We start from the raw sequence: 26,209 nt of genomic DNA, 5'->3' as shown, positions 1-26,209 counted from the left end.
GTCAAAAAGACCACAATGCTCAGCCTCAGCCTTTCCTTTGAATTTACGTCACCGAGACCTTCCAGTCACTGATTGGCTGCTTCTGAACGTCTCCGTTATCCACACGTATGTTTCGCTGTAATAATGTTCATGTCAAATGACAAGTGCCATTATTCGCTTTTGCCGTATTTATATTGAGGAGCTTGCCTGATTAGATTTAAATAATAATAAAAAACTGTTTCGGTCTATGACAGTTAATTTGTTCGTTTTAAATCACAGACAAACTAAGATTTAGTTTGCGCTTGCCCAAGTTAATGAGGGTCCTATTTTGAAAAGTTCTCATGCCCCGGAAGCAGACGCCCCTGCCCTCCCCTCTCTGAAGTGTTTACGTTGCTATCCTCCTCCCGGTGGGTGTGTGGGTGTGCGTGTACGAATGAATGTGTGTGTGTGTGTTCTTGAGTTTATGTATCAAGGAGATATAGTAGTTTTATTCATTCGGGAACAAGGCACCCTTAGACGGAGGAACCTTAACGTTACCTGCATACTTCCCTGAGTCCCACAGAGGAGTGTTTTAACTGAAGAACTTCACTGTGAGACAAGGTAAGTCTGTAGTATAGCTATTTATTTAAAACCATTTTAAAGTGGATCTTACTGAAATCATTTAAAGTTGTGTTTTTGTGATTGAAGCTATAATACAGAATCTGAACTGATCATATTCTGTACGTTAAATCTATAACTTAAATGATTGAACAGATCAGTTCTAAAAGTTTAAAGAGTTAAAATAATCATGTATTCATTATGAGAATATAAGCAGTAAAATAATAAATACATTTCATTACATTTTACATGTTAAATGCGTCGACAGGCAACAAAACTTTTTGCAAACAACAACAACGTAATAATAATAATTGCGTTCACTTTTATCTATCTTTAAATTTCAACTTCTGGTTCTTTTCATTGGTTATTTTATGGCACTTACAAGAAGATCCATACTTAATTACATTAACGGTTCATTCTTTTGAGTCGATTCTTCCGTTTCGCTAAACGGCTCTAAATGATTCATTCGCGAATCGGATTGAATCAGTCTGAGCGATTGTCGATGTCGAGTCAACAGCCCGCTGAACAGCGAATATCTGAATTAAGGGTTGGACTGATGCGGTGAAATATAATTTCAAAATAATTTTAACATTATAAATTTTTTTATTTCAAATGATACAAACAAGCGAGACAAAGGTTGATTTTAGGATTGTGAATTTAATTACATTTATCAAGAGATTGCTGAATATATAATATATTACATATTGTATAAAAGTATCGCTGAATCAGATTTTGGGACGAACTGCTCGAAAGAACCGAATGTCGCAAAGGAGCCGGACTTCTCATCGCTACTTAAAAGGATAGTTCACCCAAAAATGAAAATTCTGTCATAATTTACTCCTCCTCGAGTTTTTCCAAACCTGTATAAACGTCTTTGTTCTGTTGTACACAAAAGTCTCGCCACCCATTTGACTATTATAGTATTTTTTCCCCTACTATGTTAGTAAATGGGGGGCGAGATCTGATTGGTTACAAACATTCTTTCAAATATCTTCCTTTGTGTTCAGCACAACAAAGAAATGTATACAGGTTTGGAACAACTTAAGGGGGAGTAAATGATGACAGAATTTTCATTTTTGGGTGAACTATTCCTTTAATGCCCCCAGGGGTTAGTAATACGATACTGACCGCCTCAGGATCCCTGCTGAAGAGGATGAATTGTATTCTGCTGGTTAATAAGAGGCCATTCATAATCGTCACAAAATCTGTTGCACACAATTTATGGCCATAAACTGTCACCTTGATTAAATCTTTCTCTCCTCTCAGATGTTTCAGATTAAAAAGATTTGCTGTATAGGTGCTGGGTATGTTGGTGGTCCGACATGTAGCGTCATTGCCTGCATGTGTCCTGAGATCACTGTAACAGTGGTGGATGTTAATGAATCCCGGATCAAAGCCTGGAACTCTGATACCCTGCCCATCTACGAGGTAACAACGTAAAAGGAATAATAGGGTTAAAATGTAAACTGTCGCCCCCTTTGTGAGCATAGATCTGCTTGTAATTTATGAATGCTTTGGAATACAGACCTAAGGTTTGTCTATTTTTAAAGAAGACCTTTTTTGAAAGCAAAAAGAAAAAAAGTGGAAGTGTAAAAAAAAGTTTTACCATATCACAATAGTACAGAACGTTACATACTTTTTTAAAATTTTATTTTAACACAAAAAATATATTTTACATAATAAAAGGATTTAAAGTATGGTTTCCATGGTAAGGCAATGTCCAATTTCCAAATTTTGAGTGTTTAAGCTTTTGAATGATACCTAATTTATGATGATTATTACTAAAATATGTGATGAAAAAAGGCAATAAAAAGAAACTACCGGGACACTGATTATATCCAAGTTAAATATGCGCACACATATATTTTCTCATTAAAAATATTTAAACAATTAAATAGTACATTTGGTAAATGTAAAGAAGAAATACTTTAAATGCTTTAGCTAATAACAAATTTAGTGTAAAGGGATAGTTCACCCAAAAATGATAACTCTGTCATCATTTACTCAAGTTTTTCCAAACCTGTATGAATTGTTGATGGACCCCATTGGAAGTCAGTGGGACCCATCAACTGTTTGGTTACCCATATTCTTCAAAATATCTTCTTTTGTGTTTAGCAGAAGAAAGAAATTCATATAGGTTTGGAACAGCTTGAGGGTTAGTAAGTGATGACAGAAATTTCAAAGTGTTTTTTTTTTTTTAAATAAGAAATCTTTGTTGCATGAGTCCTGAAATGTGTCTCTTTTTCTTGTTGTTGTAGCCGGGCCTGAATGAAGTGGTGTTGTCTTGTCGTGGGAAGAACCTCTTCTTCTCCACAGATATCGACTCTGCCATTAAAGATGCTGATCTGGTCTTTATTTCTGTGAGTGCAACAAACTATTTTAATGTGGTTATGCATATAAGTCTGCACACCAACCATAATATTTATCTCTCTCCTTAGGTAAACACCCCAACTAAGACGTACGGTATGGGCAAAGGCCGTGCTGCTGACCTGAAGTTTATTGAGGCATGTGCACGGCGCATCGTGGAGGTGTCGGATGGGTATAAAATTGTTACGGAGAAGAGCACAGTGCCGGTCCGTGCAGCTGAGAGCATCCGCAGGATATTTGATGCAAACACCAAACCCAGCCTCAACTTACAGGTGTGTTTTTGTGAACGTCTAAATATTCCTGTGCTGATACACTACCACTCAAAAGTTTGGGATCTGTAAGAAGTTTCGTCTGCTCACCAAAGGTGCATTTACTTAATTAAAAATACAGTAAAAACAGTAATATTTTGAAATATTATTACAATTAAAAATGACTGTTTTCTATTTGAAAATATTTGAAAATGTAATTTATTCTTGTGTTGGCAAAGCTGAATTTTCAGCATCGTTAATCCAGTCTTCAGTGTCACATGATCCTTCAGAAATCATTCTAATCTGCTGCTCAAGAAACATTTAATGTGTACAATTGTACAAAATATTTGTGTACAATATTTTTTTCCAGGATTCTTTGATGAATAGAAAGTTCAAAAGAACAGCATTTTTTTGAAATCTAATCTTTTATAACATTATAAATGTCTTTACTGTCACTTTTGATTGATTTAATGCATCCTTGCTGAATAAAAGTATTCATTTCTTTAATTTCTTTAAAAAAAAATAACAATAAAAATTCTTACTGACCCCAAACTTTTGAACAGTAGTGTATAATGCTACAGAAGCTTTGTATTTCAGATAAATGCTGTTCTTTTGAACTTTCTATTCATCAAGGAATCCTGAAAAAAAAGTACACAACTGTTTTCAACATTGATAATAATAACAAATATTTCTTGAGGAACTAATCATCATATTAGAATGATTTCTGAAGGATTATGTGACACTGAAGACTGGAGTAATGATGCTGAAAATTCAGCTTTGCCAACACGAGAATAAATTACTTTGTAAAATATATTCAAATAGAAAACAGTTATTTTAAATTGTAATAATTTTTCACAATATTACTGTTTTTACTGAATTTTTAATTAAATAAATTAAGCCTTGGTGAGCAGACGAAACTTCTTTTAAAAACATTAAAAATCTTACCGATCCCAAACCTTTGAGCAGTAGTGTATATGGGGAAGGTGACAAATAACATGTCCATGAGATTTTTTTGATATCAAAATTTTAGGTTAAATGGTATATAAATATATAATATTACTGTAATCATTCACATTTAAGAGATCAAAAATGACAGTAAAGACCTTTACTTTATAGAAATTTCTATTTCAAATACATGCTGTTAAACCTTCTGTTCATCCAATTTATGCTGTAAATTACTTTTACATTGTGTTGTGAAATATGCTTCTACATCAGTTTGACATTTTTACACAACCAATTGTAAATGTAATCAGGATTAGGCTGTTGTTTTGAAAGGGATTTTCTACAAAGTTTTTGCCTCTCTCAAGTGAACCTTTGGGAATTTTTCACAGTTCATTCTGTTCAGCTGTGTTAATAAACAACATTTTTCCCTCCTTTGATTACAGGTTCTCTCTAACCCAGAGTTCCTTGCAGAGGGTACAGCAGTGAAGGACCTGAAGGACCCAGATCGTGTCCTGATTGGTGGAGATGAGACTCCAGAGGGTCAAAGGGCTATTAATGCTCTTTGTGCAGTTTATGAGCATTGGGTCCCCAAATCACGCATAATCACCACCAATACCTGGTCCTCTGAACTTTCCAAACTGGTATGTAAATGTAAAATGTATAATTAGTGTGTGTTCACATCTTTGTCAAAAGACAATGACACATTTAGTTCTGGTTCGCTTGGCATTCACAGTGACAGAACCTAAAGATACAAAAAAAATATATATATATGCTTTTATGACGTATATTTTGTGGTGGAACATCAAAAACAATGCTGTGTGCTGGATTAAATGTACTTGCTGTACAGTATGTGCGTACACACAATGGTATTTTTACCAGCTGAGAACTTAGAAAATGTGTAAAGGAGCCAAAACAGCACCAGGAACTCCTCCGTTACACAAACAAAGATCTGCTGCAAGGAGACACATACATTATCACACTGTAATGGACAAAATCGTGACTATGACAAGAAAGGTGAGAGTTCATTTAGAAGCGATGTATAGTGTAGTACATTCGAACAAGTGTGAATGCTGTGTTAATAAGTTTGAACCGTGGTGTGACCAAACAAGTTGGCCGAGACCCCTGAAAAGGGTTCAAACCATGGTTTAAACTTGTTCACACAGCATTCACACTTGTTCAAATGAACAGAGCAATCACACCAGAGTTCCTATTAATAAAACCAAACCTGCCAAGTGTGAACACACTCTTAAAGATAACAATGAGTTAAATTTGTAGCCAAGTCTTTGATTTGATATGTAAAATTCATTCAACTAATATTTTATGATGTATAAAAACATGCGCATGTTTTAGGCAGCAAATGCATTCCTGGCTCAGCGCATCAGTAGTATAAACTCCATCTCTGCCCTGTGTGAATCCACTGGCGCTGATGTTGAGGAGGTGGCCAGAGCCATCGGCATGGATCAGCGCATTGGGAGCAAGTTCCTCAAAGCCAGCGTGGGTCAGTGCATTTGTTTTTACACCATCTTAATTCCACATTATTGGTACTTTTTGCTTTGAAAAAGTGCTCAAAATGATCTAATAGAATACGTTTTGCTTTAGTTACCTTAATATGTATGTCTCTGTATCAGGTTTTGGAGGAAGTTGTTTTCAGAAGGATGTGCTAAATTTGGTGTATCTGTGTGAGGCACTGAATCTCCCAGAGGTTGCTTCATACTGGCAACAGGTAAACTTCAATTTCAATACTTATTAAATAAGTCTTTGTGGCATATGTTGGCTTTGTTCAATGTAAAGATGCATATATGAACAAACAGTAAGTTTGAATATGTGCAGGTGCACATGAGATATGAGAACTGTGTGATGGGGATGATTTTTTATCGAATACCGACTTGCACCACTATTCAAAAGTTTGGGGTCAGTAAGATTATTATTTTTAAGGAAATAAATACTCCTATTCAGCAAGGCTGCATTAAATTGATCAAAAGTGGCAGGATAGGCATTTATAATGTTACAAAAGATTTCTATTTCAAATAAATGCTGTTCTTTTGAACTTTCTGTTTATCAGAGAATCAAGTAGATCTGTTTCAACAAACTTCTTAATAATAAGAAATCTTTCTTGAGCACTAATCCGCATATTACAATGTTTATACTGCATTTTTGATCAAATAAATGTAGCCTTGTTGGGCATGAGAGACTTCTTTAAAAAGCATTTAAAAATCTTACCATCCTCAAACTGTTTGTGTAGTGTAAGTTCCGATGAACTTTCATATAGTAACACTTTGATATCTAAATTATTTTGTTTTTGTCTAATGTTTTACTTTGTGTTTTTGTATGTGCAGGTGATAGACATGAACGAATATCAGAGAAAGAGATTTGCCTGTCGGATCATTGACTGCCTGTTTAACACGGTTACAGGGAAGAAAATTGCCTTGTTAGGTTTCTCCTTCAAAAAGGACACAGGAGACACCAGGTACATGCAGGGACACTTTGAACCAGTAAATCCATTACACATTCCATTTATGAAAGCTTTATCACATATTTATATGTGAGAAGTCAGAAGCTGTGTCTTTCTCTTTAATCTACAAATCATAGATACTGTAAGAAGTCAGAGCACAAGTTAATCATCAACTTTAATTGTGTAATGGTTACACAGTTTTTTTTTTTCTTTTCCCAGTTTGAACTATTTCCTATTTAAAAACCTGCACACTTCAAACACTACAGCACATCTTAAATATGCCCATCCCACCCATGACCTTTATCTAGAGTCAATGAGAACAAATCATGACTCTGCATGTGTATTGTCTCAGCTGATTTTTTCCCCCCACTCCATTCAAGGCATTGTGACATATATATTTTTTATTTTATTTTTTATTTTTTTAGTTAGAAATGGTGCAGGAACACAGGCTTATTATAAATCCGTTTATTAATACAGTGGGGTCCAACAGTCTATTTCCAAAAAATTCTGTTTTGCTATTTTTTTCCCCCTCAAAGTTAAATGATTTTCAGAATGTTTTAGTATTTGATATGTCCACCTTTTCTGAATGGCAGCAGCGATTAAGGTGACATGAACTCTACAAGTTTATACAAAGCCTGGTTATCATGTTACGTTTGATCTGTACAGCATCAACTCAAGGAAGGAAATCTGACTTTTTGTACAAAAGGAGTTAATGTCAAAAAATTATTTTTGTATTTACTGAGTTAGAACTTGTGAAGAATGATAAATGTTTATTACATTACAGTTAGTTCAGGTGAGGAATTTGATCTTCAGTCAAACACCACTTTGTCTTTTTCACTGTTTTTGTCACTCCGTTTGTCTTTGTTTGCAACGTTCCAGACAGACTGTTAGCCTGTGCATTAGTGGTAGGGACTTTTCAGTGACTTTCTGCAAGTTACATTGATACGTCAGTAGGTTGTGACAAATGACTGACTTTATAAGTGAGTCATTGAATTATTCACTCAGTCAATTCTTTAAAAATTCAATGATTAAATTATTTGGAAAACATGACTAATTTGTGTTTCTCAGAGGTGCGCTACAGTTATTCTGTATTCTGTATTTTCTTTGGTAGCTCAAATAGGAAAATTAGATGGTGATATTTTTTTCTGAATGTCAGTTACTCAATATTAACTGGTTTGTTTTTTCCTCAAACAATATAACCCTGACAATTGATTGAGATTTCACAATAAGATTTATGCACCCTCCATCAATTGGACACCACTGTCATATATTATAACAGCTTCATTAAACTGACTGAAAAAAATAACTGCAGATTTATATTTACTTTGATGTATTTGGCAGATATTTTTACCCAAAATAACCTGCAGTGCATTTTCTGCTACTGTTCTCTACTAGTTTGCTTATATTTATTCAAAAAGAACCTTTTTCCATGGAATCATAATTAGTCTGTAAAAGAGAATCTTGTGTTGTAAGTCTTGGTGTATGTGTGTTTCAGAGAGTCGTCTAGTATCTACATCTCTAAGTATCTGATGGATGAAGGAGCTAAGCTGCATATTTATGACCCTAAAGTGCTAAAGGAGCAGATAATCCAGGACTTGTCTCAACCCAGCATCTCTGGAGACAACCCAGAAAGAGGTATGTTTGTTAAGCAGATAAAACTGTGCTTTAGGTCTCTTTGAATGATAGGAGAGAAAGACTTTGTCATGCTGAATCTCATGTAGGGCAGAAACTCATGTCTAGGAATGCAGGACAAAGTTTGTCTGTGTGTTTCTGTCTAATTTGGCATGACTCTCATTCTGTCTGCAGTGTCTGATCTTGTAACAGTGACGTCAGACCCCTACAAGGCGTGTGAAAATGCACACGCCCTGGTCATCTGCACGGAGTGGGACATGTTTAAGGTAAATGGCACAAACACAGAAAACACACTCTTGTGTGCAGCACTCTCTACCCTATGTTGTTTAAATCGCTCCAAATAGGGGGTGTTCATTTGTGCTCGGTTTGTGACGTTAAAACAAACACTGTAATTATTTTCCTTCAGCAGATATAACAAATATAATTCGTGAGCTTTGACGTCACTCTCCACTCCATGACATCTAAATAGGACAAAACCTGTATTGTGTTTTGTGGTTTAAAATAAAAAACCTGACTATTACCCCACCTTAAATATAATGGGAAAAAATACTTCTTTAGGAAGTTGCATCACTCTCCACCCCATGTCATCTAGATCGTTCCAAAACTGTGCCGTTAATTTGTGCTCATGTTGTGCCGTTAAAATGAACATTGTATTTACTCCTTAGAAATAATAAAACAATATAATTCGGTGCAGTGTTGCCCTATAATTCAGAGTTTGATTTACATGTTAATGTAGCATAATTTAGTGTGTATATATATATATATATATATATATATATATATATATATATATATATATATATATATATATATATATATATATATATATATATATATATATATATATACTAAATTATGCTTTTAAATAATGATTTTAGAATAAATACAAAATTAGAAAATTAAACATTATGAATGCAAATTAATAAATGTTTGGTTTATATATTTATATGTTTAGATATGTAAACTTTTATAATACTAATTTATATTTTTTTAAAAAAAAATTTAGAATAAATACAAAGTTAAAAAAGTAAATATAATATTACAAGTGTAAATTAAAATTATACATTTAAATTCATAAGAATTTTATATTTTTTTGTTGGTTTCAGTGAAAATATTGGCGACATATAAATCTTATTGGCAAAGAACTCCTTACTGATGAGCCCTGTCATGATACTTTGATAAACACCAGTGTATGTATTATTATTTTCATATATACTGTATAATGGAACACATGGTACTACAAGGCACTTAAAAATATGTCCAAAAAGTATTCCATGGTACATTGTGCTACTTATTTAATTTATGGTTAATTTTTCCATGTGTTTGTTTTTAGGATCTGGATTATGAGAAAATATATCACAAGATGTTGAAACCAGCATTTATCTTTGATGGACGACGAGTCCTGGACCATCTGCACACCCAACTACAGAACTTTGGCTTTCAGGTCAGTAGTTATTTATGCATTTAACATGTTCATGGGTGGACCCACCTGCCTGACTTATAATTTTATTAACTTAATTAGTTGCATAGGCATAATTTGCATGTCCCCACCACTTTTTGCCTGGGCCGATATTGTCCCCACCACTTTTTGAAACGTCTCTTAGCTTGCATGTATCTAATTCAAAGGAAGCAGTTGACTAGCAGAGTATTAATTTCGTTCATGTGTTTTAAATAAGAGGCAATCTGGCACTGGTTTTTAAAATCATGATGAGTGCTTATTGCTGCTGTTATTAGTGGTGAAAGGCAACAGTAGTTTTCACATAGTTGAGTGCTTCTACTGCTTTAACGCTGTTCCGGACACTCTATTCGTTCCGGTGAAATCATAAAACAAAGATCAAACATTTGTCCCTACTCTTAATAAATCACTGATCATGGTTTTAATGAGAAAAAGTGTATACGAGGGCAGATTAGAACCCTGAACCTCTGGCACGTTTAGCAAAAATTCACCCACCAGACCATTAGAGCACAGAAGAATTAGAGGGGGGGGGTCGACATATTTATTCACTGACGTAAAGATGTAAGGATGAAACTATCGCATCAAACATGAGTCAACAAATTAAACTCAATGTACTATGAAATTGATTTGTGGACATCGAAATTTAATTTTTTGTGCATTTGTTGTTGTACATTTCTTATATAGTCTTGTATTAGTATTTGTATTAATGTTGTGTGTTTTGCATAGATCGAGACCATTGGGAAGAAGGTAACGACTAGAATCCCATTCACACCATCTGGAGGAGTTCCACGAATCAATGAACCACCCAACAAAAAAGCCAAAGCATAAGACACTGACTCGCGCACACACACATGCATGTGCACTTTACACCGATTAAAGTCTTTTTCTGAGAAAACCAAAGTAATGTGAGACCGTTCCTGGAAAACTACACTCTTCTGTAAAAATGCATGTGTTTTGTGTGTGTTGAACTGTGTTCAGAATGTTGTTTTTAAGACTGAGTATTATCTCATGGCCGTTGGCAAAAATGCAGTGATTTAATGTTTTAAACACTTTATCATCCATGTCTTAGTTTTTTTAAAATCACGATTCTTAGAATTTTTTTAGAATGTTGTCATGTCTGTGCCATTTTGCAAAAATGTTTAAACACTATATATATTAACTGTACAAAACTGGTGTTAATGCATTTCAACGTTCCACTACTGTTTAGTAGTTTATTATCATTTACGATTATCAGTGTTATGGGTTTTAGTGGCAAAATTACCTACCTATTTGAGAGCGATGTCTGAGAGAAAAGCCGCATGTGGGACATGAAAAACAGTGTAAAACATTACCCTTAAATTAGCCATGTGATACCACTGGCAAATTGCGGTTTGTGTCACCCAGTAATCATTTATTAATCTTTTGATATATATTTTTGGACCTGCACTGTGTAGTAGTTATTGTAGAGTCACAGTTGTAGCTTTTATAAAATCATCTCTTACTGTACAGGTTTGTAATGGTTATGTACAGTGATTGCACTAAACAGATTTCTTAAATAAATATGGACCAATGAAAGAAGCACTGTCTATTCATTTCACAGGCTTAAATAATGGAAGACACCAATGGCTAAAATAAAACTGCACAACTGACATGTATTTTGAGAAGTTTGAATTTAATATACTCTATATTACTTAGTTGATGCACAATATACATACGTTTAATCCATTTCTAAAACAATCCAATATGTTCATTTAAACATGTTTAAAGATTGTTACCGCAACATCATTTTACTTTGTGATATGTATAATTGAAGGCATAGTTCATGAAAAATGAAAATTCATATTTACTAATTTAAATTCACACACCCTCATGTTGTTCCAAACCTGCATGATTCAAATAAACAATGAGGGTGAATAGATAATTACAGAATTTTTATTTTTGGGTGAACTGTCCCTTTAATACTGTTTATACTGTAGGGAAAGAGAGGGTGAAACAAGATAGACAGGTAGTGTTTAGCAGTTTTACTCTGCTGCTGCTGTGGTGTCTTCAGTCTTTCTCTTTTCCAGCAGATTCTTCAAAAAGAACTCACCTAAGAAACATAAATATAAAAAAAAATGAGACAATACGTTTAAACAAATAATGTTACAGTATGTGTGAGTATGTGTGCTTCATGATAGCTGAAACATGGAGCCAATGTTTGGCTGCATTGATGGTTGAAACTATACCATCTTATTGTAAAAGAACTGACATCTATTCAAAAGTAGATGATTTTTTTTTCCAAGCAACATATAGCAAATATTTCTTTTTATTGATATAAATGTTGTTGCCCCATGAGAAAAGATGGCAGTTTGAAAAAAAAAAAAAATGTATTACATACTTAAATTTGCTTGCACCAGTTAACCAACCGTCATTAGCTTTCCATCTCCCATTTTTATGAGAATTTTGGGATATGGAAACGGCAAAATGTGAATCATTTCTAACAATGCGCATAAAAAAACATACACATTCAACACATTCATTTCGGGTGGATAATTTTTTATCTGATAAGAAGACATGCACATAAACTACAATGGAAACACACATGTGACCCTAGACCACAAAAACAGTCATAAGGGTGGATAAGGCTGAATAAATAAGCTTTCCATTGATTTAGGGTTTGTTAGGATAGGACAATATTTGGCGAGATACAACTATTTGAAAATCTGGAATCTGAGGGTGAAAAACAAATCTAAATATTGAGAAAATTGCCTTTGAAGTTGTCCAAATGAAGTCCTTAGCAATGCTTAATATCGACTTACAAAAATACATTTTTGATATATTTACGGTAGGAAATTTACAAAATATCTTCATTGAATATGATCTTTACTTAATAATTGATCATTCTGACCCATACAATGTATTGTTGGCTACTGCTACAAATATACCCGTGCGACTTATGAATGGTTATGTGGTCCAGGGTCACGTATACACCAAATAAATCCCTCAATGTGCAACAAATAAACCCGCATGTGATTAGATAACTGGACTAACCAGCTGACCAATTTCATGGCACAACATCTCAAATGTTGTTTTGGTCATTCTGAAATAAGCCAGTCATCAGAATGATTGAACATAATGATCTCCCAAAACTCTCTCCACATGATTGCATTCCCAAACAGCAGGCATCTAAGAAAAAATAGCCACAGTTGCTTCCCCGATGGCAGCAACTTCCATTCTTATTACAGATATTTTGGGGTAATTTTCCAGGAAGTGAAGATTTTGTTCTCTTGAACACACAGGATGGAAATGGTGCTTTACTTTGCACATTAGTTAAATTCAAAACTTTGGATGGAAACATAGATATTGAGAAGAATGGTAATGCTAATGGATAGCGTTATCTACACTAGGTATTATATAAAGTTTTATAAATTTAAACATGTACTCAGTTTACCTGCTTTGTAAGAGGAGCGCACAAGTGGCCCACTGGCTGTGTAGACAAAACCCATCTCCTGGCCAACCTTCTCCCAGTATGCAAACTTCTCAGGAGTAACATATTCTTCCACCTTCAATCAGAAACACACTTTAAGGCTGATGTGTTCAAGAAGGTGCTAATCTTAAAGTGTGTTATGTGTGTGACGTAACATAATGAAACTAAAATGATGTAAAACAAGTTGAATTATTAGTCATGAAAGACTTTTCACTTGGGTAAAATCTGGTCCTCATTAAGGCTTATTCTTTCTGAGAACTACTTAGATCTGACCAATATGTAAAGTGGCCAATCACAGTTTGTTTTGTTTCTATGTGCCATTTAAGGTGGGGTTATCTAAACCAGATTACTTAATGTATAGTCATATTAATATTGTTTTGCAAATCATTGCAATAGGAATCCACCTTTTTGTGTGAGGGCAAAAGCTATAAGGGTATATTATTTTATACATTTACATTTATTTTTTATATAAGAAGATACCATTTATTATAAGTTATTTTAACCGAGGGGCCGCCAAATAAAATTCTGCTTAGGGCCCCATCAAAGCTAGGGCCGGCCCTGGCTCTAATTATCTGTATAGTTATTGTTCTTGGTGTGAATGGGCCTTAAGACAGAGCTCGGTTGTTTTATCATTGTGTTTTGTTGTTGTACCTTGAGGTGGCGTTTTGTTGGCTGCATGTACTGGCCCAGTGTTAGACAGTCCACTTCAGAGTCCCTCAATTCTGCAAGAACACAAAGAACTGTCATATGCTAATATATGCATATTTATTTACCTCCTGTGATATAGAAAAAATGCATGTGTAAGTCTGGTATGATTAGTGTAGGTTACTGCACGTTACCTTTCAGAGCAGCATGTATCTGTGCATCTGTCTCTCCGAGACCCAACATGATGGAAGTCTTTGTGAGCACACTGGATTTCACCTTTTTAGCATGTCGTAAAACACTCAGTGATTGGTCGAAGTTTGCACGAGGGTCACGCACATGCCTTAAGGTAAAAGATCAAAGATGAAAATAAAATCTCCAAGCATTGAACAACAGGATGAGAGCTACTGTTACTAATTCACTTGGTAAGATGGACTAGATATTTCTGCCATCTGGTGGTGACTGTATATACTACAAATAAAACAGAAAAAAATAAAAAGAATACAAATAACTTTACAAACTGCATTAAAAAGAATTCCTAAAAAAACACAAATATAAGAAAAATGCTGCTGTAACAGACATGACAGCACACAAGATCCAGACCGTGACAGTAAAATGCACCAACCTCTGTAGTTCTCTAACCGTCTCTACATTGTGAGCATAAACATCAAGCCCAGACAAAGCAATTTTCTCCACTGCTGCCAGATCACCACGGAAATCAGGAGTCAAACACTCTACCAGGATGTTAGGGTTCCTAAGAGAAAATGGATGAGAGAAAGGAGTTGATTCTAAAAAAAAAAAAAAAAAAACTAAAAAAAACAGAGTAATCTATGTACCTTTCTTTAAGGCTGGAGACAGTCTTTGCAAAATGTTCAGCCCCACCATCAGGAATGTCTGTCCAGCACAATAAAAATATGGTATGATGAGTAAGGAAATATTATAATACAATGGAGAATTTTAAAGACCCATGAAAACAATATTAGAGTTTTGTTCTTCTTGGACCATGTCATAATCATTTTTGAACAGATATACACATTTAAAATGAACAGTCTTTCTCTTTTGGGAAAACAGACCAAAAATAGTGATGACTCATCCTGCACTACACAGATTTTCTTCCAATTAGATGCGTTCTAAACAGAGAATGCCCCTCCTACACATATAAATTCCAACTGACTGGTAAGCATTAAACCATGGATAAAAAAAAACAATATTCTTGTTCCAAAAGCAAATATGTCAGCAAGAAAGAAATATGTGCCTGTGAAGGTATTTCTCAGAATGTTTAATTTTGGTTTGTTGTCATTTTCATGTTTCCTCACCATCTCTGTCCACTGATGTGAGGACTACATAGTCCAGTCCCCATGCTGCGATGGCTTTAGCTGTGTTATATGGCTCGTCAGGGTCAAGAGGTGGAGGACGTCTCGCCGTTTTAACCGAACAAAACCTACAGCCACGTGTGCATGTGTCCCCCATTAACTATGGAAAGAGTATGGAAAAATCAAGCAGAATCAAAATATTTCTGTTAAGGAAAAAAAATGTTCAAAAGACCATAACATTGAGATATTATCCTTGGATGTTTGTGGGTGTTTTTCAGACCAAAAACACGCACCATAATGGTTGCTGTGGCAGTGGCATACTCTCCTCCCCCCCAGCATTCCCCAATATTTGGACACCGGGCCTCCTCACAGACCTGTAACAAAAGTAAGAGTGTATAATTCATAAGCATAAATTTAAAGGAATAATTCACCCCCAAAATTAAATTATTGTCATCTTTTACTCTCCCTTATATCTTTTGAAACTTTCTTTCTACCGTGAAACAAAATGAGTTATTCATATCAGAATGTCCAAGTTGCTCTTTTACATGCAAGAAAAATGGATTTTCAGTGAGTAGCAAAATAAAGTCTGTTTATCACACTACTACATAGCTATATACACTACCGTTCAAAAGTTTAAGATCAACAAGATTTCTTAAGAAGTCTCATGCTTACTCATGACACATAGCAACACAGCTAACAGTATTCCTAATATGTTGGACCTTTTATTGAAAGTTGTCTGCTTTTACCTGTTGAGACATACCTTCACAAGCACCTGAGAGAGCTATGATTGTGATGTACAATCTGCACTAATGTTAGTTAGGGGAGTTGCAATGCGAGAAATGTCCGTTTGCCAGGTTGTTTGAATATATGCTTTATTTTTGTAATTCAGCTAGTGTCGCAGAAATACTTCACCTTAAATAAATAAATAAATAAAATTTACGCTAAACTTTTGAATAGTGCTCGTATGGACAACTTTTATTGCTTTATCGTGCATTTTTGTTCTTTCTGTAGCTTGACAGCCCCTGGTTCTCTTCCACTTTCATTGTACTGAAAAAAGCTGTTCTGACATTCTGTTAAACTTCTCCTGTTGTGTTCCAAGATAGACGTTATAGTTAAATGAAATGAATGTCAACATGAATTTTTATTTTTGAAAGAGTTATTCCTTTCATTGAACTATAAAATTGTCACCATTGTATCAGAAAATTGTATCAAGGAGTTGAAAGGTCAGGCATGTTTTCAGCCACTCACTGTGTGTAGGTTCAGTTCTCTAAGTGTGTTCTTCAGTTTGTTGTAGTTCTTTCCTATAGGAATCTCTGTCTTTAGCCATGGTGGTAGCCTTAGCCTGGGAAAATAAACAACTGGTTAAATCCTGTGAACTGGAATTTTTACTTATATTTTTACGTTTTGTTATGAGGTATCTATCATAAAAAGTATCACATGCTAAACCTTTAAAGCTTAATGTATCATATTTGATACACAAATTAATTTCTAGGCCCTCTAAATTATCGACGTAATTAAAACTTTGCTGAAAAACCTGTTGCACACAATCTACTACATGCCTTCTGTCATTTGATTAATAATTAATACTTTTAAAGGTGTTTTTTAGGTTTCTAAAAACGTTCCCCTTCAGGTGATGGTACAACGTCTTTTTGCTGTGAAATCTTTACTGATTTTATAAAAGTAAAACATACACAAGTAAAACTGTTATATTGTTAGTGATATTTTAAAATAAATTCTTACTGGACTGAAGCAACTTAGGTTTACTTGATTATCCATACATCATTTTTTTTAAAGAAAATGATGTTAAAATGTACCAAAAAATATATCAAATATGATACACCAGGCTTTTAAGGAATGTTATTTGTACATCTCTCAATCATTGTATTTTATTGCATTGTATTATATGTTCCCCCCCCCCACAATAAAAAACTACAGTTCTGATCATAAAACTAAACATTTAAATATCTTACTAAGACATATTATTGGGAGAAATAGAATAATAACTGATATTTATATGCAGTAGGTTGCTATATGGTTTCAAAGATCTCATTGACATACATTACAAGCTATCAGAATTTTACCTTTTGGCCATATAAATATCAGCAACTGCACCAAGTTGCATATTTTTAACTGCCTTTTTTGGGGCATAATTAGAAACGAGCCGATTTCAGGTTGTGGCCCCTTTAAATCGCATGCTCTCCGCCCCCAGAGCTTGTGCTTGCCTTAAACAGTGCATAAACAAAGTTTACACAGCTAATATAACCCTCAAAATGGATCTTTACAAAGTGTTCGTCATGCATACTGAATGCATGCGTCGGATTATGTGAGTATAGTATTTATTTGGGTGTTTACATTTGATATTGAATGAGTTTGAGTCTATGGGCTGGCATATGCAAATATTGGAGGCGTACATATTAATGATCCTGACTGTTATGTAACAGTCGATGTTATGTTGAGATTCGCCGTTTTCCGGAGGTCTTTTAAACAAATGAGATTTATATAAGAAGGAGGAAACAATGCAGTTTGAAACTCAGCGTATGTCTTTTCCATGTACTGAACTCTTGTCATTTAACTATGCCAATATAAATTTAATTTTTAACTCTAGGACACATTTAAATGACCTTTGCAGGGTGATCACTGTAAACGAAGTCATAAATACATAAAAACTGTTTTTTTTTTTTACTTTGGTGGTACCATGGTGGTATTGGTGTAGTATTGATGGCCATTGTAATACCATGACACTTTGATAGAAAACATGGTACTGAAAGATTTCCATATTCATGCAGGAAATTCATTCTTCGAAGGACCCTGGAATACCATGGTGCATGTCCAAAACACCACTGAATGTTAGTAACTTTACAAGATCCAAACTATTACTAATTAAAGTGTTAAAGTGGTTTCCATACATTTACCTTTCTCCCTTCTCTCTCTTCAGGTTTCCTCTGTATTCCTCCCACTTGGTCTTTTCTGACAGTTCTCCTGATATGAAGTCCTGGAGGTTCAGTCCATCCTCTTTCATGTGTTTCTTCCTCTCAGTGAGTGTGGGTGATGCGTTGGCAGCAGTGGTCAGTCTGTTACAGTAAACCTGCGACCATAAACACAAGGCACTCCAGCGTGACTTCAATTTAAAAACTTTTATACGAATATCATCATCTACCAGTTCAGTTAGCTCAGCATAACGCGTAGAAAAAAAAAGAAAAAAAAAACTTTTTAAATATATATTAAATCGCTGGACATTATACTGCAGCAACTTCTGTACTGGCCTGCACCGGTAGAGCTGCGCCGACAGATAGCACTTAACTATTTGACATTATATTTTAGTACAGTCAGTCATTAAACTAAAACATAACATAGAAATCGCTTACAATAGACGCCTCAAAGCATTTTGATTGTAAAAACAAATGCTTAGAAGAATATCGACCCGCAGCGCCACAACTTCTGCCGATCAGCGCCATGACTTTAGATCCAGCATAAGCCTGTCATTGACAACAATTGCTCTGACATCGATTAACTCCCATTACGCCACAGCGTCATATACACCCGAAAGACCAGTGCACGTGATACATTTCCATATTAACGTGCATATGAAAAACATACAAATATTTTTCTAAAATCGAATTAAATAATCTTTACTGATAACCTCAGTAATTTAGCTTCACTAACGTGATTATCAGAATCTGTAATCGCTTGGTCGTGCCTTGCAGACTGGCTGACGCAGAACGTACGGGTTACATTTACGTCATCACGTCCTTCCTCCTTCCTTTCCCCCTTAATCGGCGAGGTAAGAACATGGCGCATCCTGTTCTTGTGCATTTTAATCAAGCACAATCTGTAGTTATGTCAAATCCGTTGGGTTTGCCTAGTGTCTCAGGACTTTATTTACATGTTGATGAAAATATCTGTGGCTGTATTAGTCCTGAAAACTCGATGCTGTTTGATAATCGCAGTATGTCTGGTCAGTGTTTATCTGTTAGCCAGACGTGTAGGCCGAAGCAAATACAAGTCATTCATTAAACACATTGACATTAAGCCATGCTTTTCTCATTATGACATTAGTAATAAAACAAACTATTAGAAAGTTTAAAAACACGCTAACAGTCCTACCAGGGTGTAAATGACTGCTAATTCTGATAGATTCCGCCGGGTCGATCAGCTTTTGAAGACACTTTTAGGATTTGTGATAGACATAATGTTTTTGCTGACCGACTTGTGGTTGTTTTCTACAGAATGAAGACCATTCTCAGTAACCAGACAGTGGACATCCCCGACAACGGTATGTCAAATATCATGCGTGGCGTCCTAACCATTCACACACACTTCGCTTATATGGTTTAGACTGTTTTCTCCTTGTCTATTCCATGCCTTCAATTTTACCAAATTGTGTCTGTTTTCTTGCAGTTGTGGTGTCCCTCAAGGGCCGCACAGTTACTGTGAAGGGACCCCGTGGCGTTCTCCGCCGGGAGTTCAACCACATTAACCTGGAGCTCAGTCTGTTGGGCAAGAAACACAAGAAGGTTTGCAGTCTTGATGCATACAAATGAATCTGCATTAAATACAACACAGTTCTTTCAATAGTTTTGTTTACATGCACCCAAAAAATGTCTCAATCAGACTGAAAAACCTTCATGCAAACACCAAGCAGTCAGATTGAAGAAAAATTAAGATTGGATTGGAAGGTAGACCTGAATTAATCTGATCAACAGGGAAAATTAAAGCTATGTAAATGCTTGAATGACTCTGATTCTTATTCAAAGAATACTTTGCACATGCAATGTCATGATGGGTATGTTTGCGTTTTAGGAACGTGTATATTTGTATCATGAACGTGTCAGTTGAGGAAACTGAATATTAAATATTTGCTAAAAAGCTCTTCTGACCTGTCAGCTTTCTTCTAATGTCATTAGGCAAAAATCACCAATTATATTTGCAGTAGGTCTGGTGACATTGACAATGAAGTTTTGTTCGGAATACATGTAGTGCACATGTGAATCAGATTTTAGTGTTTCATATAAACAACTGAAATCGGATTGGATTCATTTTGACTTAAGTGCATGTAAACATGCATTGTTAATGTGTGTGGAATTTCAGTGGATGATCTTTGTTTCAGCTGCGAGTGGACAAATGGTGGGGTAACAGGAAGGAGTTGGCCACAGTCCGCACCATCTGCAGTCATGTTCAGAACATGATCAAGGGGGTCACCCTGGTAAGTACTTGATTTTGGTGCATTTGCACAAAGGTAAAGATATGGACTGTGTGATGTAAAGCATATTTCGTTTGTTCTCTAGGGCTTTAGATACAAGATGCGATCTGTATATGCCCATTTCCCCATTAACGTGGTGATCCAGGAGACCGGCTCTTTGGTGGAGATCAGAAACTTCTTGGGAGAGAAGTACATCCGCCGTGTCCGCATGAGACCAGGTATGTGTAAAAGCTGAATTGGTGTAATGTCCGTCACCGCAAACCCCTTAATTTTGCTGCAGACTTGCATTGTTACAGAATTAAGTTTGTTTTTTTTTTTTGTCTTTTTTATAGGTGTGCAATGTGCAGTGTCTGCTGCTCAAAAAGATGAGCTGGTTCTGGAGGGTAATGACATTGAGCTGGTGTCAAACTCAGGTGAGCATCTAAAGATGTACTGTGCTAACATGACTGAGTGATACATGCAACTCAAGATCTCATTGACATTAAGTGGTTCACATGATTTTAAACCACATGATGGTCTGTTTGCACATGAAAGTAGGGCTGGGGGATATATCGCACGCGCATTTAGTCAGTAAAGCCGGTTCTCTGATTACCGCTAAATCACCATCACCTGCTTTCAAATGGAGCGCCATTTAATAGACAGAGCCGTAGTTCACTGATAAGCCACGCAATATCGCGCTCATTATCGAAGGCAATTCATCTGCGATATGAACACGATATTGCGTGGCTTATCAGTGAACTACGGCTCTGTCTATTAAATGCCGCTCCATTTGAAAGTAGGTGATGGTGATTTAGCGGTAATCAGGGAACCGGCTTTACTGACGAAATGCACGTGACAATCTCATGCGATATATCGCCCAGCCCTACATGAAATGGTCTATGAATTCTGTTAGCAATGTTAATTTTAAATTTCAAATTGTGGTAAACAAGACATCTTGGATTCACTTATAGGTCCTTTGGTTTCTATTTTAAAGGGTTAGTTCACTTATTAAATTAATTACTCGCCCTCATGTTGTTCCAAACCCATAAGGAGACCATCGTTCATCTTCAGAACACAAATTAAGATATATTTGATGGATTTTTTTAAATTTTTTTTATTAATCACTCATAGAAAGCAATGTAATTACCATCATTCAAGGTCCAGAAAAGTTGTAAAGGCATTGCTAAAATAGTCAACGTGACTACAGAGGTACAACCTTAATGCTATAAAGTGACATACTTTTTGTGCACCAAAACTAAAATAACGACTTCATTCAACAATCTCTACCCTGTCACTCGTACGCAGTTCAGCTCTTCCGTGTTTACTTCCAAACGGCGGCTCAGTATTGGCCTTCGCTGTTAACCTGAGCATCAGGTTGCATGCGTGTGATGCTGACACAGAAGCCGGCCAATAATGAGCTGGCGTTCAGGCATTCAACCTTAACATTAAAATCAAACCACTGTAGTCACGTTGACTATTTTAACAATGTCTTGAATACTTTTCTGGACTTTGAATGATGGTAACTACATTGCTTTCTATTGGGGATTAAAAAAACCCTGGGTTTGGAACGACATGAGGGTGAGTAATTAATGACAGAAATTTCATTTTTGGGTGAACTAATCCATTAATCCCAGGATTGTACACAAGGATGTTGTGTTTTTGTGATTGTTGAATTATCAAAAGTGACTCAGCCTTTTTCTTTTTAATAGACATTTGTATGTCCTATATTTTATTTTAAATGGGATTTTCTTCCTTTACTGGACTGATTGTGGGAACCCATAAATCTAAGCCTAACTTGTACCCTCCCTCACCTTGTCTGTGTTAAGCATCCCTGTATCCTCTCAGTTAATTTGCTTTTACCTGCAGGTCCTGATTATGTATTTAGACTTCTGTGAATCAGACATTTTTAGCCTCCTTTTCCCCCATCCTTAACCATTATTGGTGTTGTAATTGAAGAGAATGTTCTTGATTGGGTTGTGTGTGGAAGAGCTGGTGTATGCAGTGGGTATGTGAGAGAGAGAGACTAGTATTATGCAAGTCGTGTGCGTGCATACCTCACCTCCCCAGCTTTTCTTGTTTCAGCGGCCCTCATCCAGCAGGCAACCACAGTGAAAAATAAGGATATCAGAAAGTTCCTGGATGGTATTTACGTCTCTGAGAAGGGCACTGTAGTGGAGCCCGAGTCGTAGAGACCACGAGAGGTTAGAATGAGACCGCCGTACAGGACGACAGGAGCCGCTGCCGTCCTTCGCCTTTCTATCGGCTCTCTTCTGTGCTAGTTTTCCTGCTTTTTGTCCTTGAACGTCTCTGTCTCATGTTCATTGTTTAAACTGCCAAATCATCTTTGCCAAATTTCAAATGATGCAATGTTTGGACTGAATGGACCATCTCCTGCACACCAAACGGCTTTACTTCACTCCATCTTTTATAGGGCTTTATTGCACGTTCACATACATCTAAGCATGTTAATACTTCAGGTGTTGAGTCCACAGCTTTAACAACTGGCTAGGCTTGCATGTAACATGACTGATTTCTATACAGCTCTTGCAGCACATGGGAGTTCTTGGGTGCACTACCTTGTCATTTTAAGTTGGGTTGTCTTAATTTTTTTTTCTTTTTCTCTCTTGTTCTCTTCATCAGCTGCACTGATCCAGCAGGCCACCACTGTGAGAAAGAAGGACATCCGGAAGTTCCTTGATGGGATCTATGTTAGTGAGAAGGGCACAGTGGTGGAACAGCAAGATGACTAACATTTTAGTCATTTCTATTAGTAATACCTGTTAATAAAGACCAACTCACATTTTTCGACAACATATGCTTGTGTGCAATTGTTTTTAACATTAATCAAATGCATGATGGGGTATGGTAGATGAGAAGGGATCCGTATGTGATTAGCAAAATGTGGGCTGATGCTAAATCTATTGCTAGGAACGAAAGTTTATAAAATTCATAGCTTTAATTTTTAAGCTAAAACCATATTGTATCTGATCAATAACCTCAATGAATGTCTAATGTTTTTATTGGTACTGTTTACATGTTGAGACAAAATAACGGCACAGACATTTTATGTCAGTGCAAGTTGCTATCAGTTAAAATGGCTTGCATTCATTTTATTCTAGGACCAGCTTAAGCCTCTTTAGCTTTATATAGAAGTTGTTTTCACTCAGACAGATCTGGACTGCAGGCAGTCAAGCACATCACTTGAGTGTCTATGAAACCACACTGATGTAGCATGTGCAGAATGAGGCCTAGCATTAGGCTTGTTCGAGATGCATTGGTGCTGTGCAGACCAGTTGGCGTATGACATCAAAGTACCTCGAGAGCATACGACTCCTTTTGTTTTTGAATCGCTCTTGCGGTACTTTATGCGCCGATCAGTCTGCGCATCACCGATGCATCTCGAACAAGCCTATTGTCTTGCTTCCCAGGAAAGATGCCATCTTGATGGCAGTAATGACTCTGTATAATACCAATATATGCCTCCATGCCATGACAGATGTTTGCTTTTGCACCTGTAACTGATGAAAGTCTGGATGATCCCTTTCATCTTTGGGACTGAGAACTCGATGGCCATTTTTTCCCAAAAACAAGCTGAAACATGGACTCATCTAGGGTTGGGCAAAAATACATCAAAATATATTTTAAAACAAAATACATTAATTTTAAATGCATCAAAATAAACTACAAAATACAGCAGCCACACCATGTATCAAAATAAACTGTATTTTAAAAATACCAAAAAATACTTTTTTTACAAGGGAGCATGAAATTTCATTGTAAACCTTCCATCAATTGCCCTATTTGATCGATCCCTTCATTACACTGACAGTTAAGTAAACAATGTTTGATGGCTTTTCTCTGCCTGAGTCATGCAATAAATCTGACATATGCAACCAGTTAAAGGCACAATATGTACAGTAGGAAACCACTAGAACAATGCTATATAATTTTTTGACTCGTTTACTTACATTATCCCAAATGTTTCCAAGAATGTTTAAATCCAGAGAAATATGCAATTTTAACCAGGACACGGGCTGTATCTGTGCGTCACTTGTCAATGACATCATACCAGCGTTACCCTTGATTTCTGGTTTTATTTTGTAGAAACCATGGACACACCAAAGAAAAATAATCTTGTTATATAGCTTCTTGTTATATAACTGCAAATACCATGTTTTACCATGAATAATATCGATCTAGCTTACTGCAGTGTGCAACAAGTGTCTCACAGAAGCTGCCGCAGAGTAGCATTATAACAACTTTCAACACGAATGTATCTAATATGATAAACAGTGCTGCATTACCCCACATAAGTTAGACCAATGTCTGTGGCATAATAAAAGTTCCACTGCTCTCGAGACATGAGTCGCATTCGTCTATCATTAGCAATTGCTCCAGCGGTCTCGTTCAGCTCCAACATCATTCGGCCCTGCTCTGCTTCATACTACAGTAACATTAATACTCTCATCCATAAACATGATTTCTGATTGAGTCCCGTTCCGATTCTTTTCCACTGGCTGTAGATATGAAGACAACACCTCCCATGATTCCACAAAAACAAGGATAAGTGACTGAATAAGTGACCTCTAGTGGCGAAAATGTACATATTGTGGCTTTAATAACGAATATTCACGTATCCCTGTGATCGCCCAGATAAAGGTTTTAAAGTAACCCACAGTTTAATGTTTAACAGTTTGCACATGACTCATAATTGTATCATAATTTAGTTATTTGGTGTTTGGTAACGAAGGGTCTACTTTGCATCAGCAACACTGACTCAATGACAAGTCATTCATAAGAAGACAACTGATGGAACCTGTATTCATAGCACTAATTAATCATTTGATTGTTAATCATAAATATAGGGGGCTGCTGCTCAGTCTAATAGTTTTCAAGAACATTATGTAAGTTGAATGAATGAATGAGGCATTTATATAGCGATTTCATATGTAGTACTGTACACCCAAAGCACTTTACAATCAGGGGTCTCTCCTCATCCACCACCAGTGTGCAGCATCCGCTTGGATGATGCAACGGCAGCCACGGTACAACGGCGACAGTACGCTCACCACACACCAGCAGAAGGTGGAGAGGAGAGACAGTGAAAGAGCCAATTCAATGCATGGGGATTATTAGGAGGCCATGATTGGTATGGGCCTATGGAAGGAATTTGGCCAGGACACCAAGGTTACACCCCTACTCTTTACGAGAAGTGCCATGGGATTTTTAATGACCACAGAGACTCAGGACCTCGGTTTAACGACTCATCCGAAGGATGGTGCTTGTTACAGTACAGTGTCCCCGGCACTATACTGGGGCGTTAGGACCCACACAGACCACAGGGTGAGCACCCTCTGCTGGCCTCACTAACACCACTTCCAGCAGCTACCTGTTTTTCCCAGGAGGTCTCCCATCCAGGTACTAACCAGGCTCAGCCCTGCTTAGCTTCAGTGGGCAACCAGTCTTGGGCTACAGGGTGATATGGCTGCTGACAAAGTTGGTAAACTATTTAGCCAAGGCTATTAAAACGAACACCAAAACTCAACATTTGTTCTGAACTCAACAAGTCTGGGCAAACTATTGAGTAAGCACCAATCAGAGGCTGCATTTTTATGATGTCATCATGTAGACTTCTTACAAAGTATTTTACAGTATTTTAAAACTACAAAAATACAAAACACTACAAGTATTTTGATACAAAATACAAAGCCATTTTCATCAACCCTATCAAATACAAATTACAAAATATTTTGTATTTGAAATACATGTGTCATAAATACTGCCCATCCCTGGACTCATCTGACCACAGCACACATTTCAGATAAGCTCAGGCCCAGAGAACTCTCCTTGCGTAACAGGTAAAAGATACAAGTTGCGCTTCTAGATGCAGCAGCAAACTCTGTTAAGTGACAATGGTTTTCCAAAGTACTCCCGAGCCCGTGTGTCCATGTTTAACA

At 36.3% G+C, this 26,209-nt stretch overlaps 3 protein-coding genes across 3 annotated transcripts; 2 read left to right on the top strand and 1 right to left on the bottom strand.

Moving 5' to 3' along the window:
* The first annotated feature begins 373 nt into the window (after nt 1-373).
* On the top strand, nt 374-11,219 carry ugdh (UDP-glucose 6-dehydrogenase). Its single transcript, XM_067403711.1, has 12 exons — nt 374-579; nt 1,843-2,004; nt 2,835-2,936; nt 3,015-3,215; nt 4,577-4,774; nt 5,484-5,631; nt 5,762-5,856; nt 6,470-6,600; nt 8,081-8,220; nt 8,392-8,483; nt 9,551-9,661; nt 10,400-11,219. The coding sequence occupies exons 2-12, from the start codon at nt 1,843-1,845 to the stop codon at nt 10,499-10,501; spliced, it is 1,482 nt and encodes a 493-aa protein (XP_067259812.1). The 5' UTR covers nt 374-579; the 3' UTR covers nt 10,502-11,219.
* A 93-nt stretch (nt 11,220-11,312) lies between these two features.
* On the bottom strand, nt 11,313-18,721 carry lias (lipoic acid synthetase). Its single transcript, XM_067403876.1, has 11 exons — nt 18,439-18,721; nt 17,986-18,158; nt 16,322-16,415; nt 15,367-15,447; nt 15,077-15,233; nt 14,597-14,654; nt 14,386-14,514; nt 13,958-14,103; nt 13,770-13,840; nt 13,083-13,194; nt 11,313-11,741 (listed from the first exon to the last, which is right to left on the bottom strand). Exons 1-11 carry the CDS (start codon nt 18,526-18,528, stop codon nt 11,674-11,676), a joined length of 1,179 nt encoding a protein of 392 aa, XP_067259977.1. The 5' UTR covers nt 18,529-18,721; the 3' UTR covers nt 11,313-11,673.
* Nucleotides 18,722-19,193: 472 nt separating this feature from the next.
* rpl9 (ribosomal protein L9) lies at nt 19,194-23,063 on the top strand. Its single transcript, XM_067403877.1, has 7 exons — nt 19,194-19,346; nt 19,472-19,587; nt 20,181-20,276; nt 20,359-20,491; nt 20,606-20,686; nt 22,335-22,453; nt 22,893-23,063. The coding sequence occupies exons 1-6, from the start codon at nt 19,301-19,303 to the stop codon at nt 22,439-22,441; spliced, it is 579 nt and encodes a 192-aa protein (XP_067259978.1). The 5' UTR covers nt 19,194-19,300; the 3' UTR covers nt 22,442-22,453; nt 22,893-23,063.
* Nucleotides 23,064-26,209: the final 3,146 nt, after the last annotated feature.

Source organism: Chanodichthys erythropterus, chromosome 12, assembly GCF_024489055.1.
Source record: "Chanodichthys erythropterus isolate Z2021 chromosome 12, ASM2448905v1, whole genome shotgun sequence".
Taxonomy (NCBI): domain Eukaryota; kingdom Metazoa; phylum Chordata; class Actinopteri; order Cypriniformes; family Xenocyprididae; genus Chanodichthys; species Chanodichthys erythropterus.
Note: the sequence above shows the minus strand (reverse complement) of the source record. Positions and strands in the feature narration are given on the sequence as shown.